This window comes from Anolis carolinensis, chromosome 3 (genome assembly GCF_035594765.1).
Source record: "Anolis carolinensis isolate JA03-04 chromosome 3, rAnoCar3.1.pri, whole genome shotgun sequence".
In the NCBI taxonomy this organism is placed as follows: Eukaryota; Metazoa; Chordata; class Lepidosauria; order Squamata; family Dactyloidae; genus Anolis; species Anolis carolinensis.
The window spans coordinates 258,224,925-258,247,013 of NC_085843.1; the positions used below are offsets into that span (position 1 = coordinate 258,224,925).

General features: G+C 39.2%; 1 protein-coding gene and 1 pseudogene across 1 annotated transcript; one reads left to right on the forward strand and one right to left on the reverse strand.

Moving 5' to 3' along the window:
- Window positions 1–4,762: 4,762 nt before the first annotated feature.
- Window positions 4,763–20,587, reverse strand: clrn1 (clarin 1). Its single transcript, XM_062976677.1, has 3 exons — window positions 20,034–20,587; window positions 7,348–7,527; window positions 4,763–6,736 (listed from the first exon to the last, which is right to left on the reverse strand). Exons 1-3 carry the CDS (start codon window positions 20,284–20,286, stop codon window positions 6,471–6,473), a joined length of 699 nt encoding a protein of 232 aa, XP_062832747.1. The 5' UTR covers window positions 20,287–20,587; the 3' UTR covers window positions 4,763–6,470.
- Window positions 13,251–16,593, forward strand: LOC100553500 (importin subunit alpha-5-like; annotated as a pseudogene).
- Window positions 20,588–22,089: the final 1,502 nt, after the last annotated feature.

Below are 22,089 nucleotides of genomic sequence, written 5' to 3' on the forward strand. Positions count from 1 at the left end.
CTTATCAAGACCCCCCCCCCCCCACACACACATACACCAAGCTGGTTCACTTTAGCGTCACCATAATTTGAGATGAATTGAAGGCACACAACAGCCTCCTGTTAGAAAGGTTTCTATGTTCAGTTTACTATGTGCTCCAAGCGTAAGCTATCCATACTTTCTATATTGTCTGGTTGTCTTTCTAATTGTTCTCACTTATCATCCCTTTAATTTTCCTTTTCCTTCTTACCACTCCACATCAAAGAAAGCCATCAGATTTTCCTTTCTTTATGCAGGTAAAAGTTGGATTTGTAGTTTGATGTCTAGCTGCCTGTGAAGTTAGCACCTCCCTGGCGTTTCTGTGGAAATGTCAACACTTCTCTGCCTGCCAGGGATATAATGTGTAATGTGGCAATAGGTAAACAACATTGTTTAAAATATGTACTACCAATTTACATACCTTCCTGAATAATTTGCATCACAGGTTGTACATTGAAGTTCACTTCGGCTTTATTGTGCAATAAACTTTCATTAACTACAACACATAACTGAGGAAGTTAGCTGTTGTCTAAATATCCTGAAGTTATCAGATTATGTCTGATCTCAGAAGTTAAGGAGGGTTAGCCCTGGTTAGAATGAGGACAGAATACTGCTAGAGAACTGGGTGCTGCAGGCTAGATTTCAGAGAAGGGCAATGGCAAATCACATATGAATATTCCTTGTCTAAGAAAACTCTACAAATTTATGGGATCACCATTGTATATAATGGGTCTTGTGTATCTATGGAGCATTGTATCTATGGTGTGTGTGTGTGTGTGTGTGTGTGTGTTCTAGAGCCTAGATACGAAAGAGCCACTGTATATACCATTTAATAACATTTTAGTTGTATCTCTTTCAATGTTTTTAGCAATATATCATTTACATGTATTTCTTTTGCTCATGAATCCCAGCTTTGTTGGAAATATGAGGCCTAGACAGACAAACAGCCAGTCTTCATAATATGCACAAACTCCAGTACTTGTCACTAATATGATTTGACAAAATTTACAACAGTAGCTAATGTCTTGCTTCATCTTGGATCTCATCAGCCTATGACTAAAAATCTCAGATAAGAAGGCTGAATTGGAAACCAACTGACTGGTGCAAATCTGGACTGGGGCACTTTCAGGACCCTGGACAGTAGTGCCGTTGCCGGCCCAGAAATTCCTAGCTTGACATTAGGACCATGGCTAGTAACCATGCAGCTAAAGTTGCCCCAAGAAACTACCTCAGCATTAGCCCAGAGGGATTCCCAAATGGTCCTCCAGTTATTTTGGATTTCAATTCCTAGAAGCTCAGTGTTTAGTAGTTAGGAATTCTGAATTACAAGTCACCTGGAGGACTAAAATTCAGGAACCACTGGTATAGAGCAACAGATAGGTCCATCTCTAGGTTAATGTGTGTGTATGTGGGGGGCATTGCATTTTATTTTCTTAAAGTGTTAACATCTTTTCCTCCAGTCACTTGCATCTTCCTGGCTACAAGAGCATATGGAGTGGACATCTGGTTTGGAATTGCTGTATCAGAGAACATTTCACATTACACAACTACAACAACACAATACCATTTTAACTGCCATGACTAATCTTACAGAACGCTGAAGCTTGTTCAGCTTCTCTGGTTGTGAATACTGATTACTCCTTCCTAAATTGCAAGTCTCAGGGTTCCATAATAGGGGGGCATGTCTATTAAGTGATAGCTCAGAGAACCTAGCTATTCTCTGTAATTTCAGTACAGGCCAACAGTGGATATATTCTGTGTCACAGGCATCTATGTATGCTCAGCTAGAGCAGAAAATGTGGAATAAAGTAGTACAAAAAGCAAAAGTGCAAAGCAAAATAAATATAGGTGGCAGTATATAGCAATGAAGAAGGCATAGCATTAGAGATTGTGATTAAATGGCAAAGACAACAATGGCTTGGATAAACAAGCTAAATACTTTTATTACAGGAACTCAATTTGAAGTTAGGAGAATTACTTCATTATAGAGAAGAGGTGATTAAAAAGAGAAGAGATGGGAGATGATAGCTAGGAGTATAAGTTTATATAGCAAAAGGAGGAGGACTCTATGGGCCTCTCAGAGTATCTCAACTTATTATTATGGCATCCTTAACGCTTCAGCTCTAACCCAGTGGTTCTTAACCTGTGGGTCCCCAGATGTTTTGGCCTTCAACTCTCAGAAATCATAACAGCTGGTAAACTGGCTGGGATTTCTGGGAGTTGTAGGTCAAAACACCTGGGGAACCACAGGTTGAGAACCACTGATCTAATCATTGCTGTACTTCTAGGAGTCAAAACTACTGTAATAAATAATCAAGGATGCAGGAAAACAGCAGAACCATGAATTGTATGTTGTTCAAGCAAAGCTTAGGTAGCACAAGAAGGCTTTTAAAGCAATTTCTACCCTGAAATATCAACTGGCTGATTCACATGCATTGCATTAAGTCCAAAGCTGGAAGATACATCACAAGTTATTACCTGCAATTCAGTAGCTGACCACATGAGAGAGCTGTGTGTAGACAGACACAGTTACTATGAACAGTATATTTTCAGTTCTCAGAGGCTAGCTATATTGACAAGGACAGAAAACTCCAACCTGTGTACACTTTACCTACTGAACCTCAATCCACAGTCAGCAGCTTATAAAATTCAGATTTTTTAACAGTAACCAAACAATAGTTTTGGATACATAAGAAAGAATATGGTAACTATGATGGTAACTAATTATTCCTGGGGTTACTATTTTTCTTTTACAAGTAATATGCATTTTTCTGTCTTCCAAGAGTACATGTACACTCAAAACTGACACCAGTGCTTATCTATTATGTCAAACAAGGGGATTTTACATTTTGTTGTCTATCAGGAATTGCAAATATTCCAGCCTTGTTAATAAATCCACAGAGGTTATCAGCCTCATCACTCTTCAGTTGTTAGCCTGTTATTTACTTGTAAGAGAAGTTGACAAAAGCAGATCTCTCTTTCTGGGCAAAAGACAGGCTGTTGGAATAATCTCTAGCCTAGGTTTCAGTGTATGGCACAGTGGGAGCAAAATACCCTTCTCTAGATCAAGCAGAGGGCCTAGGCAGAGCACCCCATCTGTCATCCAGCGACACACAGCCTACTCAGTTGCATATAATCCCTTGTGGCTCAAGGCAGATACCTGAATGATTAAATAGAAAAGATTAGAATAATAATCTGGGGAGAGTGCTGTGTGGTCTCTGTAAGAGATCCCAATCCCACCCACATAATTGGAATGCTCTGAGGCAATGCGTATCAAATTAGTCTAAGACTTTGGTGCAGATACAGCCTTTGAAAGGCAGCATAAGATCTGCACAGCCAGCCCACAGGAGCTTGTTTCCAATATTTATCCTACTCCGTTTCTTTGAACAGTGGCATTCCAAGTGCAATGTGAGAAAAAAAATGATTTGATTAATTCTTTTTGTTGTTTTTATGTAGGTAGTATTTAATGTATATACAGTAGAAGAGACAATCATGGTTGCAGACCATTCTATTATCTGCTTTCACAGCAAAGTGTTGGATGACCAGGAATCTGCCCTTATATGTTCAGAGGCAGCAAGAAGTATTCTTTCCGAGACAGGGAGAATCCTAGTAGCCAGGCACCATATATGAGGTATGTGGTGTCTCAGTCTTCCCCATTTCCTAAGTGTTATCAGGCAGGCAAGTCTGGAAGAGATGGGCTGGGGTGGGGTGTGGGTGTGGGGAAGAGATGGAAGTTCCCAATATTAGATCAGATCAATATGTGCCTCTAGAGGGAGCAAGTGGATCATCAAGGAGACTCCACTTGTCATCCCTTGCTTCCTTATGATACATTATTAAATTTCACCAATTGATTTGCTGGTAGAAGAAGGTGAGGAGCATTCTCTTTTCAAGTACAGTACACTGTTATTTGACCCTCCCCCTCTCCCTACATATCTTAGACTGTTAAAAGTGCACTTATACTATAAACTTAATGCAGTTTGACACCACTTTCACTGCCATGGTTCAGTGCTATGGGGTGATGAGGCACCATCAGTCTTTGGCAGAGGAAGTTCAAGACATAATAATAATAATAATAATAACCCTACAACGTCCATTGATTCCATAGTATTGAGCCATGGCATTGAAAGTGGTATCAGACTGCATTAATTCTATGGTGTAGATGCACCCTCTGTTCATTGATCTCAAGGGGACAGTACTATAAAAAGCAGTATGAAATGAATTGCCAAAACTCCTCAGTAAACAACAGTGTGCGTAAATGTAAAGTTGTGTTTGAAAAACATTAAATCTTACAAATGTCCAACACAATTTTAAATATAGATTAAGACATCTGAATTACCTGACTGAGGTGTCCAGCCCACTCTATAAAGCTTGATGTATCTCCAGATTATATGTGAAAAAAATTATAACTACATTACCAATTCAAATCAGTGAGTGTTGAATTGTCAGATCTTAATTTGAATTTGAGGCCCAGATCAGAATGGATTAGATCTGGGTTGATATAGTTTGATGTGATCCAAATTGCGAAAATGAGATAGCTGTGTACTGTTCTACTTTGTAAAAACGGAAGACGTGAGATCAATAGGTAAGGAAATAATGAGAGAAATGGCAGGGATGCAGTAGGGGAAATAATTTCTCACTCATTTGTATCAAATGTAACAAATGAATAAATGATTTGGACATTTCTACACAGATATTCTCTTCTTTCACTTTGCCCATGCTTCTGACAGACAATCAACAGAGGTGCTCTGTTAGAAAGAGTAGAATTTATTTAATGTTTGAAGCATCCATTTGCACATCAAGAGAATCAGAACCCTGCTTCTAAAATCAAAGCTTATAAATGTGAATACCAAAATTAAAAACAAAGAAAGCAAAACAGGCCAAAAATGTTCGGTTACTCCATTTCGGCAGAGTTGACATTAAGCATACATAACAATAAGTGGCATCTTTGGTAGTGTTGATGATTGGTTTGGAAGTAATTCAACATGAGGAACCAACTTTATGTAAATCCGTGGTTCCCAACCTGTGGTCCGTGGACCACCAGTGGTTTGCAAGAACTAAAATATGATCCATGGTCTCACTGTTACTACTAAGGATAATAGCAGCCCAACCAAAAATATTTTTTTCTGTGTTTTTGTTTTTAGGCCTGTTCCTGGGGTTATTTGGGGTGCTGATTCAGAAAATTGCATTGGATAGACAACATCAGCTCTAGATTATTACATATAGTTTTCTGTGGGCAAGCTGATGGCAACTATTGGATGGCATATGTTCTGTATCTGAAACTACAGCTGATGTGGTCTATCCAATGCAATTTTCTGAATCGGCACCCCAAATTAACCAAATTGAATCTAAAGCTGACCAAAAACCAAGTAACCCTTTTGGTACTAATGTTAGAGAGTGGTCCCTGGTCAAAAAAAGGTTGGGAACCACTGATGTAAATAAACAGTATGAGGAGGTATCTGATGTTTTTACTCTGAAACTGGAATTACTTTGGGAACAGAAGTTGTCCCATGAGTCCTGGTCTTCTTCCTTCTGTTGATGGAGTAACTACAGGATGTCACTCAAGCTGTTAAATGTATGTAATTTAGTGTCTTCTCCTGAATGTAGCCTTATTTCAATTTTCTAGGAGGATGATGACATCTACTTCTTGTTTTGATATACACAAAATATTTTTTTTAAAGGGAAACAATTCCAATACTGTATATCACTATCTCTATACATAAAGGTATGCGCCGACATGTTATCAAAAAAACTATATTTCCATTTTAAAAATTAACATTTTGTTCTATTATTTCCTTACACTACTTCGATCATATTGCTTTCTTCTAGGTCTCTAATCATTTTAAACAAACAGTTAAGTAGTTGTGACATAATATTAAAACATGGTTTGCCATGATGTATTATGATTGATAGATAAACAAACATTTTCATGTTTGTTTTCATGTCTAAAAAGATATACTCCAATACACCACAGTATGCCCATTACACCAGAGAAGGACCTAATCATCAAGATATGAAGCTGGTTTGGAAACAACAGTTTGAGCAAACTGATTTGCCATTGCATCTAAATTGACAGATCATGGTTCAATATATAGTGTGCCTCTAGACTCTGTTGTGTAGGATAACATCAAGAGATTTTAAATAAAGATGTGAAAAAAGATGGTTTGCCTGCATGTCTGAACTAATAAACTTAGTTTGGATTCTAAAATACACATAATGCAACCCATTCTTTGACATTATGTCAACAATCATGTATTTTCTTAGTGAAAAAAAAGCACATACTAACGTAATTTAAGGATTGAATGTAATCCTCACACAAACATTATTTAATTAATTTATTTTGTGTGTGCTGGTATCTCTCTTTTGGAGTTTTTGGACTATATTGCCCTTGAAGCCCATTTAGGTTTGGTGGTGCCCAGTTGAACCAATTGCAGGAAATATAATTCAAAACCCATCTAATACATTAGATCGACTGCTCCATTTGCTGTCTCTGAATCTTTCGACTTTGAAAAAGGAAATGCAAATCCAGCGAGGCGTATCAGCAAAATGTTCAGAAAGTGTACTAATGAGCACACCAGGATGATCCAGAATGAATTTGCAAATTGCTCACTGTGAGTTTTAAAAATAAACCCCCCTTCTTTATAATTAGCTATTTTTTCGGAGAGGTGATGAATTTTCACTTCTGATGAGAAGAGGATCATGATGAGACAACCACAAGAAACTGAAAAAGAATCAGAAAATACATCATTACCATTTGCTTGTTTCTAACAAAGTTTTATAATCCACATAGGGTGTCTATTTTTTGCTGCATCCCACTGTTTACACACTAATCCTTCCCTGCTGGGTTTCTATTCTTTATGTTTGATGACAATTGGTCCAAATGTCAGATCTTGTGTTGACTATCTATCCTTTTCACCAAATGGGACAACAGCTAGTGGCTGAGTTCAGAGTTTGTAAGTGGTGGGCCAGGCTTTAGCATAACAGGTTAACCACCAGTTGCAGTAAATCTTACCAGTCAAAAGGTTGGCAGTTCAAAACCTGGGTCAGGGTGTGCTCCTGACCTTTAGCCCAGCTTTCGCCTACCTAGTGATTCGAAAGCAAAAATGTGAGTAAATTAATAGGTATCACTTTTAAAAAGCGGGGAGGTATTTTAAAGGAACCCAGAAAAAATGACAGCAATTCATCAAAAGGAGGAAGTTTACAAACAAAGCTCTTTGGCAGGGAGATGCCCACCAAATCTCCAAATAAGTTATTATTTCTGTTCCTGGTATGTTGACAAATAGGAGGATGGTAAGACGCTTATATACAAAAAAATTGTACTAGAGGACTTACATGAAATGAAGCTCCACAGGTAGAGTCCTAAAGGACCGTGCAGTGTTTCATACGGTTTGCCAAAGGCATTGTACATGAAGAACCCTGTTCCAATGAGGGCAAATACTAATAACGCCAAGCAGAAGAGGATGACACTAACGTGGATGCTTGCAGGGATAATTTTGAACAAATCTGGAAAAACTAAAAAAGGAGAACAGGAAAAAAGAACAATTGAGAACTTTGTGCAAAGAGAATACAATAATAGAGTAGCCATGACTGTATATAAGAATATAAAAGACATAGCAAACAATATCTTTATTAGAGGATTCAGGTGACTTTCATGTTCATGGTATGGTGAATTCACTCTGTTTTAGTCCAAACTTTAAAGGATCTTTCCAAGGTATTGAATCCTTTCCAGAACTGGTTCTGTGGATACCTTGGACTGCATTTAAAGTTTAGGATATAAGTTAGAATTGATTTGATGTCCCATTGAGATACAGTAGAGTCTCACTTATCCAACGTTCTGGATTATCCAATGCATTTTTGTAGTCAATGTTTTCATCATCGTGATATTTTGGTGCTAAATTCATAAATACAGTAATTACTACGTAGCATTACTGTGTATTGAATTACTTTTTCTGTCAAATTTGTTGTATAACATGATGTTTTGAGCTTAATTTGTAAAATCATAACCTAATTTGATGTTTAATAGGCTTTTCCTTGATCCCTCTTTATTATCCAACATATTCCCTTATCCAACGTTCTGCCGGCCCATTTATGTTGGTTAAGTGAGACTCTACTGTACAAGGCATCAGCTACACTTGATTAGGCCTAACTACACTTGGGTCTATATAGATTGCCAAGAATACCCAATATAGGGGGTTGCCCTATATTGGAAATGACTTGAACAACAAAAAAGTTCCAAATAGTATGAATTTTTTTCAGATTATGCAAAACTCTTTCTGACTAGGCAGAAAACAAAATGGGTGTGTGTGTGTGCATGACATCCCAAAGATTCATGAAGCTTGGTGAATGATAGACGAGTGTATGAGTATCAGATTAGGAAAGGCTGTTATCTTTGAAAAGCAAGGCAGTGATTTCATGCACTTAATTCAAACTGAGAGCTGAAAGAAAATTGTAAGATAGAGTACACATGGGAGCAGAACAGAATTGTGTGAAAATAGTAATACTGACCTAATAGCAGGGTATATTATACAAAATCACATTCAGATACCTATGAATTTGCCAAGGAGTAAAATACTGCTTGCTCAATACAACATTCAGAGGGTGGCTAATATGAAAGGGCTTCTTTAGTGGTAGCCCCAACTTTTGGACTATTCCACCCAGGGAACCCTATATTGAAGCCTTTTCAATGCCAGGCCAAAATATTTATTTTCTTTCACAATTTCTTAAGACCTAAATCTTAATCTTCTTGGTTTGGTTTTAGCTTCTGTTCCTGGTGACTCTTTTTACTCATCTAATTCATAGTGTATTTTATGATTTTATGCCAGTATGTTTCTTGTACATTTTATCCATGTTAGTTTTTAAAAACTGTTTGTGGGTTTTATAGTCATTTGACATCTTTTTAAAGAATTGTTGTCTGTACCATGTTTAAAGAAATTCTATCTATGCAGCAGGAAGGAATAAATCAAACCATCAATCACCACTCATATGAACCTTGTAACCAAGACTTTGTTTTGAATTGTTAGGGTTTGAGAAAAATTAAATGTGGATTTAAAGCCTCTTCAAAACCGAACCAGGGCTGAAAGCCAATTCACATCACAAAGTTACATCACCTTGAGTTGTTGTGAGTTTTCTGGGTTTTATAGCCATGTTCTAGAAGCATTCTCTCCTGACGTTTCACCCACATCTATGGCAGGCATCCTCAGAGGTTGAAGAGTTTGTTAAAAACTAAGTAAGTGAGGTGAATCTATCTATGGAATGTCCAGGGTGGGGGAAAGAACTCTTGTCTGCTTGAGTTACGTGTGAATGTTGCAATTTGCTACCTTGATTAGCATTTTAATGGCCCGCAGTTTCAAGGCCTGACTGGTAGCTGCCTGGGGGAATTCTGGGGGAATTGTCAAGCAGATAAGAGTTCTTTCCCCCACCCTGGACATCCCACAAATATATAAACCTCACTTACTTCGTTTCCAACAGTCTCCTCAACCTCTGAGGATGCCTGCTATAGATGTGGGTGAAATGTCAGGAGAGAATGCTTCTGGAACATGGACATACAACCTGGAAAACTCACAGCAACCCAGTGATTCCGGCCATGAAAGCTTTCGCTTACATCACCTTAATTGCTATGGCTACATCTTTGTAATCCTAGAGTTTGTTCTTTGGTGTACCACTAGAACTAACTGGCTGAGAATTCCAAATACATTTAGAACAGGGCTGAAGGTATTACAATAATAAGGGATTAAGAACCACAAAGAAGATCCATTGGCTAGCATTTAGTGCTCTACTGAAGCATGGGCTGAACAGATGCACAATTAGCAGCCCTACAGATACCACTTTTGGACATGAACCACTAGGTGGCATGAATGGCCCCTGTCTGTGTACACACCCTGGTTCACAGTTGTCCTCACACAAGCTTGGAGAAGTTATATGGGGGAAAATAAAACCCATTAATGATATGCAACATACCAATATAGTGAGCCTTTCAGTTCCACAGGTTTTATATTTGCAAATTCAACTGATGGCAATTTATTAAATGGTGGTCATACTTTAGTGTGTCCATATCACCACCATTTAATAATAGGGGGAGGGTGATCATACACAATTAGTCATATCCATATGTGGGACTTAAAACCGAATCTCCACAGACATGTTGGCTCCAGTGTACATAAAATGAAACAAACCACAAATTATCCCTTTTCTGAAGCGAAGATCCTTACCAGGATTTGATCATGAGCTCATCTTATGTAAATGCTATCAGATCCAAAGGTTAGTAGGTCCAAGTCTTGAAACAAGTGACATGTATCTGGACCAGGTGTGGTGACAGACAGCAGAGGAATGGAAGCACAAATAACTTTCCCTGTCAACAACTTCCCCAATCTAAATCAGATTGGGAGTGATATACCACAAAGCATGACAAATATTGTTTCTCTAGGGTTACTCCCTTGATGAGAGAGAAGGCAACATTTTAATGACCCTCGTCCATACGGGAGAACATTTTCACTTCCAAATTATCAGTTAAATATAGGGTGTGTGTGTGTTTTTCAAGGTTTTATTGTTTCGTGAGAGTGAAGTATGCCTCCTGTTCAGTTGTAAATCTATTAATTATATGAGCATAGTAATTAAATAAACCAGAATATATTTAAATAGAGTAGCCTGTGATTTAGGCTTACAAACCAAATGGCGATTTTCAAATAAGTCTGCACAGTTTGTGATAGCAGATGTTTTAGAATACAGCGAATCTGCTCCCAGTCCACAGGGGTATGATTAAACCAGTATAAATGACTCCTGATAACTGCTTGGCCGTGGTTAGAACATGCTGGGAAAAAGCTATGTGGGCACTTCAAATAAATTTATCTACCATGTAAAATGTCAATTACCAGTAAGGGTGCTTGAAGCATAGCTGCAGTCAGTCAGCAAGGTCAGACCCTTCCCAAGACTTAATGCAGAATGTCTTCATTTGGCCATCATTGCTTTTATACCCAATTTTATTGAATTATGTGATCTATTTTGACCTTTCTCTTCAGATGCACAACAACCAAATAGGAACGTTGAAGAATACACATACCATAAATCACTTATATTTAATGTTGTTATTAATTCTATATTTAGTATAGTATTGCATTAGATTTTATTTGATTTATTCTATCTTGTTTCTTTTTTCCTGATCATTGGCCAAAATAAACAAATACAAATATACACATATTAAATTGAATTATGAGAGCCAGAATGGTGTATTGGATTGAGCATGGGACAACGATGGAGACGAGGGTTCAAATCCTTGCCTGGCCTTGGCCATCACACTATCTCTACTTCAGAGAAAGGCAAGGGCAAACTATGGAAATGACTTGAAGACACTGAATTATATATGGAAATTTTTCTTTTCTGATTAGATTGGCTGGCTGGACAAGATAGTTCATTGCCAAAGGCTTTATGTGTAGAATTTTAAATGAAATGCAATGTAGATAGTTAAACATTTTTGTAAATAATTGATCGTGGTGTTAAACATTTTAATAGTTTTGTGCCTTCAAGTTGTTCTCAACTTATGGAAACCCCAAGGAGAACCTATTTCTTGACATTTGTCTAAAATACAAACAAACAAATTATAAAGGAGATCGACCCCATTCCAACATGGTAGCAGCATCCATGCATAAATATCAAAGGCCTGGTTACATCCAGTTTACCTGACAGCATGTCCATTCACATAAACTATCCAGATATTTCTGAGCAGTGAGAAGTAGGATCAGGCTCAGTGAGACAAGGACACCTTGGTTACCTGCTGTGATAAATTTGCTAGACACTGCGAGGAGAAAGACAATTGTAGGCATTCAAAATTTGACTCCACAGTATACACAGCATTTGGAGAGGTCTTCATTGTTCTATTCTATCCAGCACCAGATTTTTTTTTTCATGTCAGGAACGACTTGAGAAACTGCAAGTCACTTCTGGTGTGAGAGAATTGGCTGTCGGCAAGAACATTGCCCAGGGCACGCCCAGATGTTTTATCATCCTGTGGGAGGCTTCTCTCATGTCCTGACATGGGAAGCTGGAGTTGACAGACAGGAGCTCACCCCGCTTCACAGATTAGAACCACTGAGCAGATAGGAAGCTTAAAACAGTCTATCCCAATAAACATAACCTTGACATCTGCCCAACTTGCTGAAAAGATGTAGAAGGAGAAGAACAATTAGGTGGGTCCATGAGGTGGAAAAATGTTTCAATACTCAAGGAGAAGGTACCTGCCCCCCGAAAGAGCCTTTTTGAGGACCTCTCCGGACACAGACCTATGTGAGGTTTAGAACCCCATCACTAATAACCCTTTTCTGGGCAAATTGGCTAATATGTGGTAACTGGGTTCCAATGTTCTTGGAGGACCAGTTAACTGGATCCACTTCAGTCTGGTTTCGGGCAAGATTTGATATTGAAGCAATGTTTGCTGCCTTCACTGATTATTTGTTCCAGGCAAGATATATAGTGGCTCACTGGCTTATTGACATAGAATCCATCAGCCTTCCCCACTTTCTGCAACATCTTGAGAAAGCAACATCACCCGTGTAATAGACAGCAGTAATGTGAGCAGTATGGTCCTGTAGGGTCCTATACCCCTTACATTTTACAAATGAAGACTGAGACACAAGGAGACATCAGAGTGTAGTCAAAATGGCAAAAGTGCTAAAAGAGGAAGTACACATGGGTTAGGAGAGGCCGTGGCAGTTTGCATTTGCCTGAGCTTACTGGGAGGAGGTAAGGTAGAAAATGGATAGAGGAAAGAGAGACTGGCAGAATTTAAAGCACACATGTCAAACACAAAGCCTGCAGGCTGAATCTAACCTGCTATGGCAACATAGTTACATTTATAGGTAAAGATAAAGGTTTCCCCTGACGTTAAGTCCAGTTATGTCTGACTCTGGGGGTTGGTGCTCATCTCCATTTCTAAGCTGAAGAGCCAGTGTTGTCCGTAGACACCTCCAAGGTCATGTGGCCGGCATGACTGCATGGAGCGCCAGAGCAGTACCTATTGATCTACTCACATTTGCATGTTTTCAAACTGCTAGGTTGGCAGAAGCTGGAGCAACAGTGGGGTCTCGCTCCACTCCCGGGATTTGAACTTGCAAGTTCAGCAGCTCAGTGCTCAGTGCTTTAACACACTTTGCCACCGGGGCTCCCACAGTTACATTTATACAATCTTACAATTACAACCGGCCCTTGTGGTCCTTGGTGAAAATGAGTTTGACACCCCTAGTTGAATGGGTGATGAAAAAGTGGGACAAGAGATGAAGAAATATATAAAAAAAAAGTGGGACAAAATTGTCAAATTTGGATACTTGGAGGGTATGGGATCTCAGCCTATATCTAACGACAGTGAACGAAAATGATAGCAAAGATACTCTTAGAAGGACAGGCAATGTCTAGCAAAGTGTTCAAAGCTAGTGGAATGTCTCAGATATCTAGCAATTGTCATGAGGACACCAGTGACCTACATAAATAACTTTCCCTTCTTGTTAAACTAAACTACAGATTACACACATATGCCAGGAAATTAGTTCCAATGAACTCAGCAGGAAAATTATATGAGTGGAAAAGGGGGCTCACTAGAGTATATAAGGGATTGCATGATAAGGCTGCAATTGTATACATTTGCTTGTGAATAAATCCTTTTGGACTCAGCAATTTTTAGTTTTAATTTAACACGTAAAATTACGTGGCAGGTTGCAATCCTGAACTGGGGTACCACGAAGTACCATGAACGTAATGGTACTGAAATTAGTAAACTTGCATTGGAATGCACTTGTCCTGAGAAAAGATGTGCATATTTCATGCAGGTGCAAAATCTAAATTTCTTGGTGCAATATTTCAGTTTTTAAAAACTGTACAAGCACCTTTGTGCTGTTTAGCATCCAGTCAGCCCTCCCACACATAACCATGCGATTTTCCTCGATAGTTGCATTCAGAACTTTTACATAACATTAAAGTTTTATAGGTGTCTCTCAGGGAAAAAAAATCCTGCAGCAACGTTACCCTGGAAGCAAAAGCTGCCTTTCATTATAACGAATGGAAACTGTGTGCCAGTGGCCTTTAGAAAATGAACTGCTGACCCAGAAACTGACAAGAGCCAGAGTAAATGAAGCAGAAGGCCTTCCTGAGCCTGAATGGGTTTTACAGGCAGAGCAAATTCATTTTACAATTAAATGAGATATAGTGGCCAGTAGGGAGAACACTTAATGGGAGCAAACACAGGACAGAAACAAGGCAGATGATTTAGCTCTTTCTTGCCATACTGTGCCACAGTGCAATGAAATGCAAACATATGTACTGTGTGAAAACACTACCATTTCCGGGCACATTTTTAGTGACTCACGGAAAGAATGAGAGAGAAAGAGAGAGAATGCAACATGATGTGAGCTTCCCTGCAGAAGTAATAAATTACTACTGTTCCCCGATAATTATATATTTTTGGAGGCAGCTGAATTTAAACCATTGAATTTTATATAAAGTTAAGAAAGCGTGTGCTCATCCTGTTAACAATGAAAAATAAGCAGACCTCTTTCCTAAGTAAATGCAATTGACATTTCAGACTGACACTACTTTTCTCTGACTCCAAAAGCAGAACTAGGGGCAAGTTATCCTTTTGGAGTATAACAAAATACAAGAATAGTAGTCTATCATTTTTTTTGTGTCAGTAGTGACTTGAGAAACTGTAAGTCGCTTTTGGTGTGAGAGAATTGGCCGTCTGCAAGGACGTTGCCCAGGGGACGCCTGGATGTTTTTGATGTTTTTACCATCCTTGTGGGAAGCTTCACTCATGTCCCTGCATGGGGAGCTGGAGCTGACAGAGGGAGCTTATCTGCGCTCTTCCCAGATTTGAACCGGCAGCCTTCAGGTCAGCAACCCAACCTCAAGTCAGCAGTCCTGTTGGTACAAGGGTTTAACCCATTGCGCCACCAGGGGCTCCTGTCTATCAATTAAAATTAATTAACTATTTTCTATACATCTAGAATTGATTGGCTGAAGCAAATGAACTATTTAACTTTGTTTAATAATAGGGCTGCCCTATTATTTATTGTCAAAGTTCTGAGATGGGAATGAGCAGTTTCTAGGATTTCCTCTGTTGCTGTTGCAATTAGTAGGTGGGAATTAAGAAATAATGTGTTTCAGATTTTAGCTAACAAAAATTCTAACCCTAACAGTGCACAATGTAAGAACATCTAATAAAACAGGTTATAACATACTGTATTGTCCGGCATATAAGATGACTGGGCATATAAGATGACCCCTGACTTTTGAGAAGTTTTTCCTGGGTTAAAAACCCATCTTATATGCCAGAAAATACAGTAACCTTAAACTGTTCAGCTTTTGCAGGGACAACCCTAATTTTGCATTTTCTTTCTCTTTCTCCCTCTCTCATTCTAAAGGCAAAGACCTTGCTGTAATGAGGAAGCAAAGAATCCAAGTTGTGGTTGAACTATGTAAGGCCATCTTGAAGTGAAGGAACATGTCTATTCCGGCAGAGGATAGTTTCTCTCCGGAGATAGATGAAAAGAATGTGGTTTTCAAGCTTTCTTTGGAAGAAATTACTGAAGTGATAAAATTAGACAATCCTTATTTCCAACTGAAGGCTGCTCAAACAGTCAGTAAACTGCTGCCTAGGCCGCAAAATCCACCCACCAACTCAGTCATTGAGTCTGGGATAATTCCAAAGCTGATGGACTTCCTGTATCACCACGATACTCCTGCCTTGCAGCTCCAGACTGCTTGGGTGCTCACAAACATAGCTTTAGGGATGTCTGACCAGATCAGGGCTGTTGTGGAGGTCAACAGCATTCTGGGCTTGGTGGTCCTGTTGTCTTCTCCCCATCTATACATCTGTGAGCAGGCAGTGTGGGCACTTGGGAACATAGCGGATGATGATTCCATGTATAGAGACACTCTCATCATCTTCAATGTGATCCCCCTCCTTCTGACTCTGGTGGCACCTACAACGCCCATTGGGTTCCTGAGGAACTTCAGATGGACCTTGTCCAAACTCTGCTGAAACAAAAACCCTTTCCCCACCCCCTGTCTGCTGTGAAGCAGATCCTCCCCTCCTTGATCTACCTCCTGCAGCATGAAGACAAAGAAATCCTCTAAAATACCTACCGGGCTATTTCCTACTTAACAGATGGCTCCAATGATCACATCCAGGTTGTGATGCAGGCTGGGATCTTGCCACGCCTGATTCAGCTCATGACTGACTCTGAGATGCCTTTCTGCAGTCTTGCCCTGCATGCCATGGGCAACATTACCACCGGGACAGATGAGCAGATCCAGATGGCCATTGATGCCAGCATGTTGTCAGTTCTCCCACACCTCATACATCACCCCAAGTTGACCATTCAGAAGAAGGCAGCCTACACGTCCAGCAACATTGCAGTTGGGTCAGGCAGACAACTCCAGCAGATCATTACTTGCAGGTCTTTACCTCCCTTGGTGGAGCCCTTCCCAGCAGACCCAGAGAAAAGCAGACTACTGCAGTTTTTCCTGACTTGTGTGCTCTTACTTAACTTTTTTGGCATCTTGACCACACTCTTGCTTGCCTGGCTGCAGTGTTGAATTTACTGGTGTGCTTAAGCACAGATCTCCATTGGCTGGTGTGTATGTGGGGGATATTTCTGCCAAAAAAAGTTACACTGGATTTTGCTTATGGGGTGCAATTCTAAATTTGAAGGTGTTCAGTTATTGAGCGATTCTAGACATAATGACAGACTTGATAGTTTATGGAAGTGTGCCACAAATCAGGCAGTGTAGATTTACCTCCTTCAGGGCCCAAGTAAGAGGCCTCATAACTTAACTAGCAGAAAGCCTCATTTGTCCTAAATATGGCACTACATGGACGTATACACTATTATTTGTGAAATGGTGGAGGCTATGTTATAGATGTTCCCTATAGTGCAGTGGTTCTCAACCTGTGGGTCCCCAGGTGTTTTGACCTACAACTCCCAGAAATTCCAGCAAGCCTTAGGATTTCGGAGAGTTGAGGGCCACAACATCTGGGGACCGACAGGTTAAGAACCACTGCTATAGTGTATAAGCCATGGGTGGAGAATGTGCACCCCTCAACACAATTTGGAGGCTCCCTATAATCCTGACAATCCCTCCAAAGCCCCCAGAGCTCCCTAACTTTGTAACTGTTAGTCTAATAACTTCTTGGGGTGGCAGCCCCCCCCCCCCCCAAATATCCCTTGATACTTAAACATTCCCCTCACCTCCAACACCCTGAAGTCAAAACTGTAAGTAGAGTTCTGGTCACTTCTAAGCATTATTTCTAGGGTGAAGTAAGCCCAGTAAAGATCTTCAGGGATGGAAACTGGCTGATGCACCATCATACATGTCCACTCCTCTTGTGGGTTGATTTGATATCAAAATCTTTGAAGCAAAGAGAGGCACGGTGGGAAGTCAGGAAACAGAACGTTTCAACCAGAATCTACACACATTTTGGATTCTCTGTGAATGGAACATCTGAGGATACAAAGTATCCACACATAAGCTGTAAATATAAAACAGAATGTTGCTCTACCTAAATAGAAAACGAATATAAGCAACAAGGCACTGATGTTATGAGCCAGTTAAAAAGCCATAAGACAAAGAGAATATAGCAGAAGGTTAATTATGATGAAAACTTGTTCATTCACTGCTAAGTGGGCCATTTGTCTGTCTACAGTATGCTTTTACTTCAGTCTTGGAGTTCATCACACAAAGCAGGCAATTCACAATTACAGAAGGATAACAGCAGGACTTAACACATGGAATTCCTCTCTTGTGTCATGGGTTGGGTGGAGAGACCACTGGAAGGCCTTTCTTTTACAAAAGGAAGTCATTAATGGATCGTTTGTGTTTGTAAAAGAAACACTTTCCCACTAGGAGAGCCCAAAGGGGGAGGGGTGAAATGTGCTCAATCCTAGCCAAAGACACTGTTGTCCAGTTGTAATTGCAATTTGCCCACTTCTTGTGGTAAACACACCTTTGTCTTGCTTGTCCATTCTCCTCTGTTCCTGAAGATGCCTGAAGCCTATTCATTTGGACAGACATCACAAAATCAGATCCTTTTTTTTTTTCATAAGAGCACGAATCTGCTCAGTTCTTGGTTTGCTGCTGCAAGGACTTTTATCTCCTCCAAGAACCTGCAAAATTTCATGATTCCCAACTGATATGCCACAACAACACTTGGTTGTGTAGTATCTGGAGTGCCATCATGTTCAATATGACTTCTTTACTTTGAAGAGTTAGAAAGGAAAATTTGGGCAAGATAGTTTTCCTATAATATTTTTTGCATCAAAATGTCTGAGAAAGAAAACAATAATGTTCCTTCAAAAGGACACCTCACTGATTTTTAAAGAAAATAGTGGAGACAAGCCAACATAAAACCACAGTTTATCAAACTGACATATTTCCAGTAAGCATGTTTGGGATCAACCATTATTTAGAGCGAGAATAGAAGTACTGCAACATTTTGTGTGGTATAAGTCACTCCAGTCCCATCTTCACTGCCATTATAGTGCAGAGTGAACTGTCAATCTGCATCATATGAGTCTACACTGAGCATATCATGCAGTTCAAATTGCATGATATAGCAGTGTAGATGGGGGCATCTGCTTCACCCTGACCTTCCTCACAGGAGAGTGATATATATCATCCTGATCTCCTTCAAGGCAGGGCATAATATACTGATTATTTATTTAGATAATAATTAAGAACATCAGATTAATAATAATTATATTAATAATCATCACTGTTATTATTATCTTCATCAATTAGGATTGCATGCACACTAGTTCCTAGTCCTAGTGCAGCAGCTCATGAAAATAACTGGCTAGGCATTCTACTAACTTCATAACCTGTTATATAATTTCTAAATAAGCAAAAACAAAGTTTAGCAACTGTTTTAACTTTAGTCTGCCCTTTCAAAACTTCATAGCAACCTGTCATTTGAGAAGTAGAAGATCAACACACCATGACACAAAGGGGAAGTAATAAAGAGGACTTTTCAAGATGTCTTGCAAACTGCTGATAGCAGCTGTAGAATTTAATTAGATTACGCAATCCTTAGTAATAACGTAAATGAATTTGGTCTACTACCTCTGCATATATATATATCCATATCTACAGTTCAGAAAATGTGCCAGAAATGACTCATGGAAGTGGCACTTTTTTCTGAGATGGTTTTCTCCCTCCCCCCTTTCCCCTTTTTGCTAATAAAATAAATGTTAGGTGGCATATTATAAGTTACTCTGCAGCTAACCTTTTATTTACTGCTGTATAGTACTTTGCATGCATCAAGTGTGCCACTGACTATTTTAACAATAATTGCTCCTGGGAAAAAAACCCCCAAAAAACAGATACATGGAAAAAATGTCATTTCATACACTTTTCTATCCAGTACTGATAGCTAGTGAAACACAGTAGCACAACAAACCCATTGCTTACTAAAAGAAGGCATTGTTTTGTATTTCCTTATATATAAGTAAATCTACAGAACTGCAATGGGCCTTACCTCTGTTCAACGTATACCTGCAGAAGTCTAAGCTACATAATGTAGACTTTTTGCCAGAAATGCAATAGGTTTATGTCTAAACAAACACAAATTGGATTGTGCTATTAATTTGGCATGTTCTGTATTTTCAGATAATATCCCTGTTTCTATTTTATGCTCTTTCCCACTTTAGAAAAAATAGATGATAAAAAGCACAAACTTGAAAAAAGAGTTAAAAAATTATAAAGCTTTAATCCTGTGCAAACTTACTTGAAAGTAGGCCCTATTAAATGCATGCGTGAGAATAGGGTGCAATTCCATTCCTTCAACTTACAAGGCACAATGATAGCATTAAATAAATGTTGGTAGATGCATCATATAAGACATACTATGGCAATATAATTTTATAATTTGCATTTGTGAATGCTTTGGAAGAAAAAGGAGAATGCTTATTCACTTTTTTGGTCACATCGCGATAACATGCACGAAAGCATTAAATAATTCAGATGCCATTGTTACTTACATGCAAACCGAAAAGGTCTCCCTCCGAGCCCGCATTGTCTGACTCTCTCCCCATAGAAAAGTCCATACTGAATTTCACCAATGAACTTATCTAGTTCCTGCCCAGTGGCATTGACAAGCAGTGCTCCAGTTTTGCAGAGAATCTTTCCTCTGATCCACAGCTGAGTTCCGATGGCTGCTGCGATGCCCAGAGCGCAAGCAAAACAGAGCACACCAGCGATGCAGAAAACAACTTTCTTCTGTGGGGTTGGCATATATAAACCCTTGACAGTGCACCAACAGCATGGAAATATAGTCTCAAAGAAAAGCTTGAGCAGAGTGTTTTTCAGAGCATCTCCTCTCTGTGTTACTTGAGAACAACGGTCTAAGATAACAGATGGACCCCTCTGTGTAATTTGATGATTGCCTTCCCTTTTTTCACAGCCTTTTGCCTGATTGGGTGAGCAGGAAATTCCAGAAAGAGACTTGGCTCCTGGATTAAATGTGCAAACGTGTGAAGAAATGATGCAAGCTTCAGTTTTGAAGGGTGTTCATAGCTAGATGGCTATTCTACATCATGTAGAATTGTTAATGCAAAATGACACTGTATTTATTAGGAAGTAGATTATTGTGCCCTTCTCACAATTTTTATTATTAAAATGTGGCAGACACAACTCTTCTGTATTATCAACAGAGGCCATTAGAATGGAGGGCAGACAAGACAATAACTACACTTCTACTCACAAGAAATCGGTGGTACAGTGGTTTGAGTGTTGGATGGGATTTAATGCAGGGCTTCTTAAACTTTTCCAACTAGCAATCCCCTTTTGCCAGAAAATTTTTTACTCAATGGATATAAAATAGGTATAGAAATCAAACATGTACTAATAGTAAATCATAAAGAAATTTATTTTAAAACAATTCTTTGATATATTGTCGAAGGCTTTTATGACCGGAATCACTGGGTTGCTGTGTGCATTTCGGCCATACAGCCGAAAAACTCACAGCAACCCAATCCTTTGATATATAGATCATTTTAGTAAAGGAAAAGGTTTTCCCCTGACATTAAATTTAGTCGTGTCTGACTCTGGGGGTTGGTGCTCATCCATTTCTAAGCCAAAGAGCCTGCATTGTCGGTAGACACTTCCAATGTCACACCGGCATAACTGCTAGGTTGGCAGAAGCTGGGGTTAACAGCAGGGGCTCACCCCACTCCCTGGATTCGAATCGCTAACTTTTTCATCAGTAAGTTCAGCAGCTCAGCAGTTTAATCCGTTGTGCCACCGGGGGCTCCTACATACCATTTTACCATTGATTAAAGATGAAAGAAAATTGGCATAGTAATGAGATGTATGTGTTTATTTATTTCTGCATAAAGAATCAAATCTTGGCTGAATATTTGATACTGCAGGACATAAGGCATCTTCAACATTTTTCATAACATGCTGGGATGCTTGGTTTGCAGTCTCAAGTGGCAGTTGAAGCATTTGCTTACAGATGTATGTAAAGGTCTATAAAAAGCCACTAGGTGGCAAGTTATACAATTGTTTGCAACTCTCAGATTCAGTTAGGGGACCCCAAATGGGGTTTCAACCCACTGTTTAAGAAGCTATGCTATAACAGACCAAGGTTTAAACTTGTAGGTGACACTGGACAACTCATCCTTTCTCAACCTAAGGAGAAGGCAATAGCAAACCTTCACTGATTAAATCATGCTGGGTAAACCTTAGCATATGACAACAGCACAAGGCATTTCAAGGCATTTAAATTGCACCAACATTTCATTTCAACTCCTTGAACTCAATGCTCCTTTATGGAAGTAAGACAAATATATACATTTTTTAAAAAAAAAAACTGCAGAACAATGATGCTAGCAAGAGAAAACATGGCAGAAGGAAGAAAACAAAGGTCAAGAATTGTGCACTATACAAAAGGTTATTTTTCCAAGCTCTGCTATCCTATTTATGAGATTTCACAGAGAGCAACCCAGGGTGCACCTACACTATAAATGTAATGCAGTTTGACACCACTTTAACTCCTATGAGTCAATGCTATGGAATTCTGGAATGTGTAGTTTC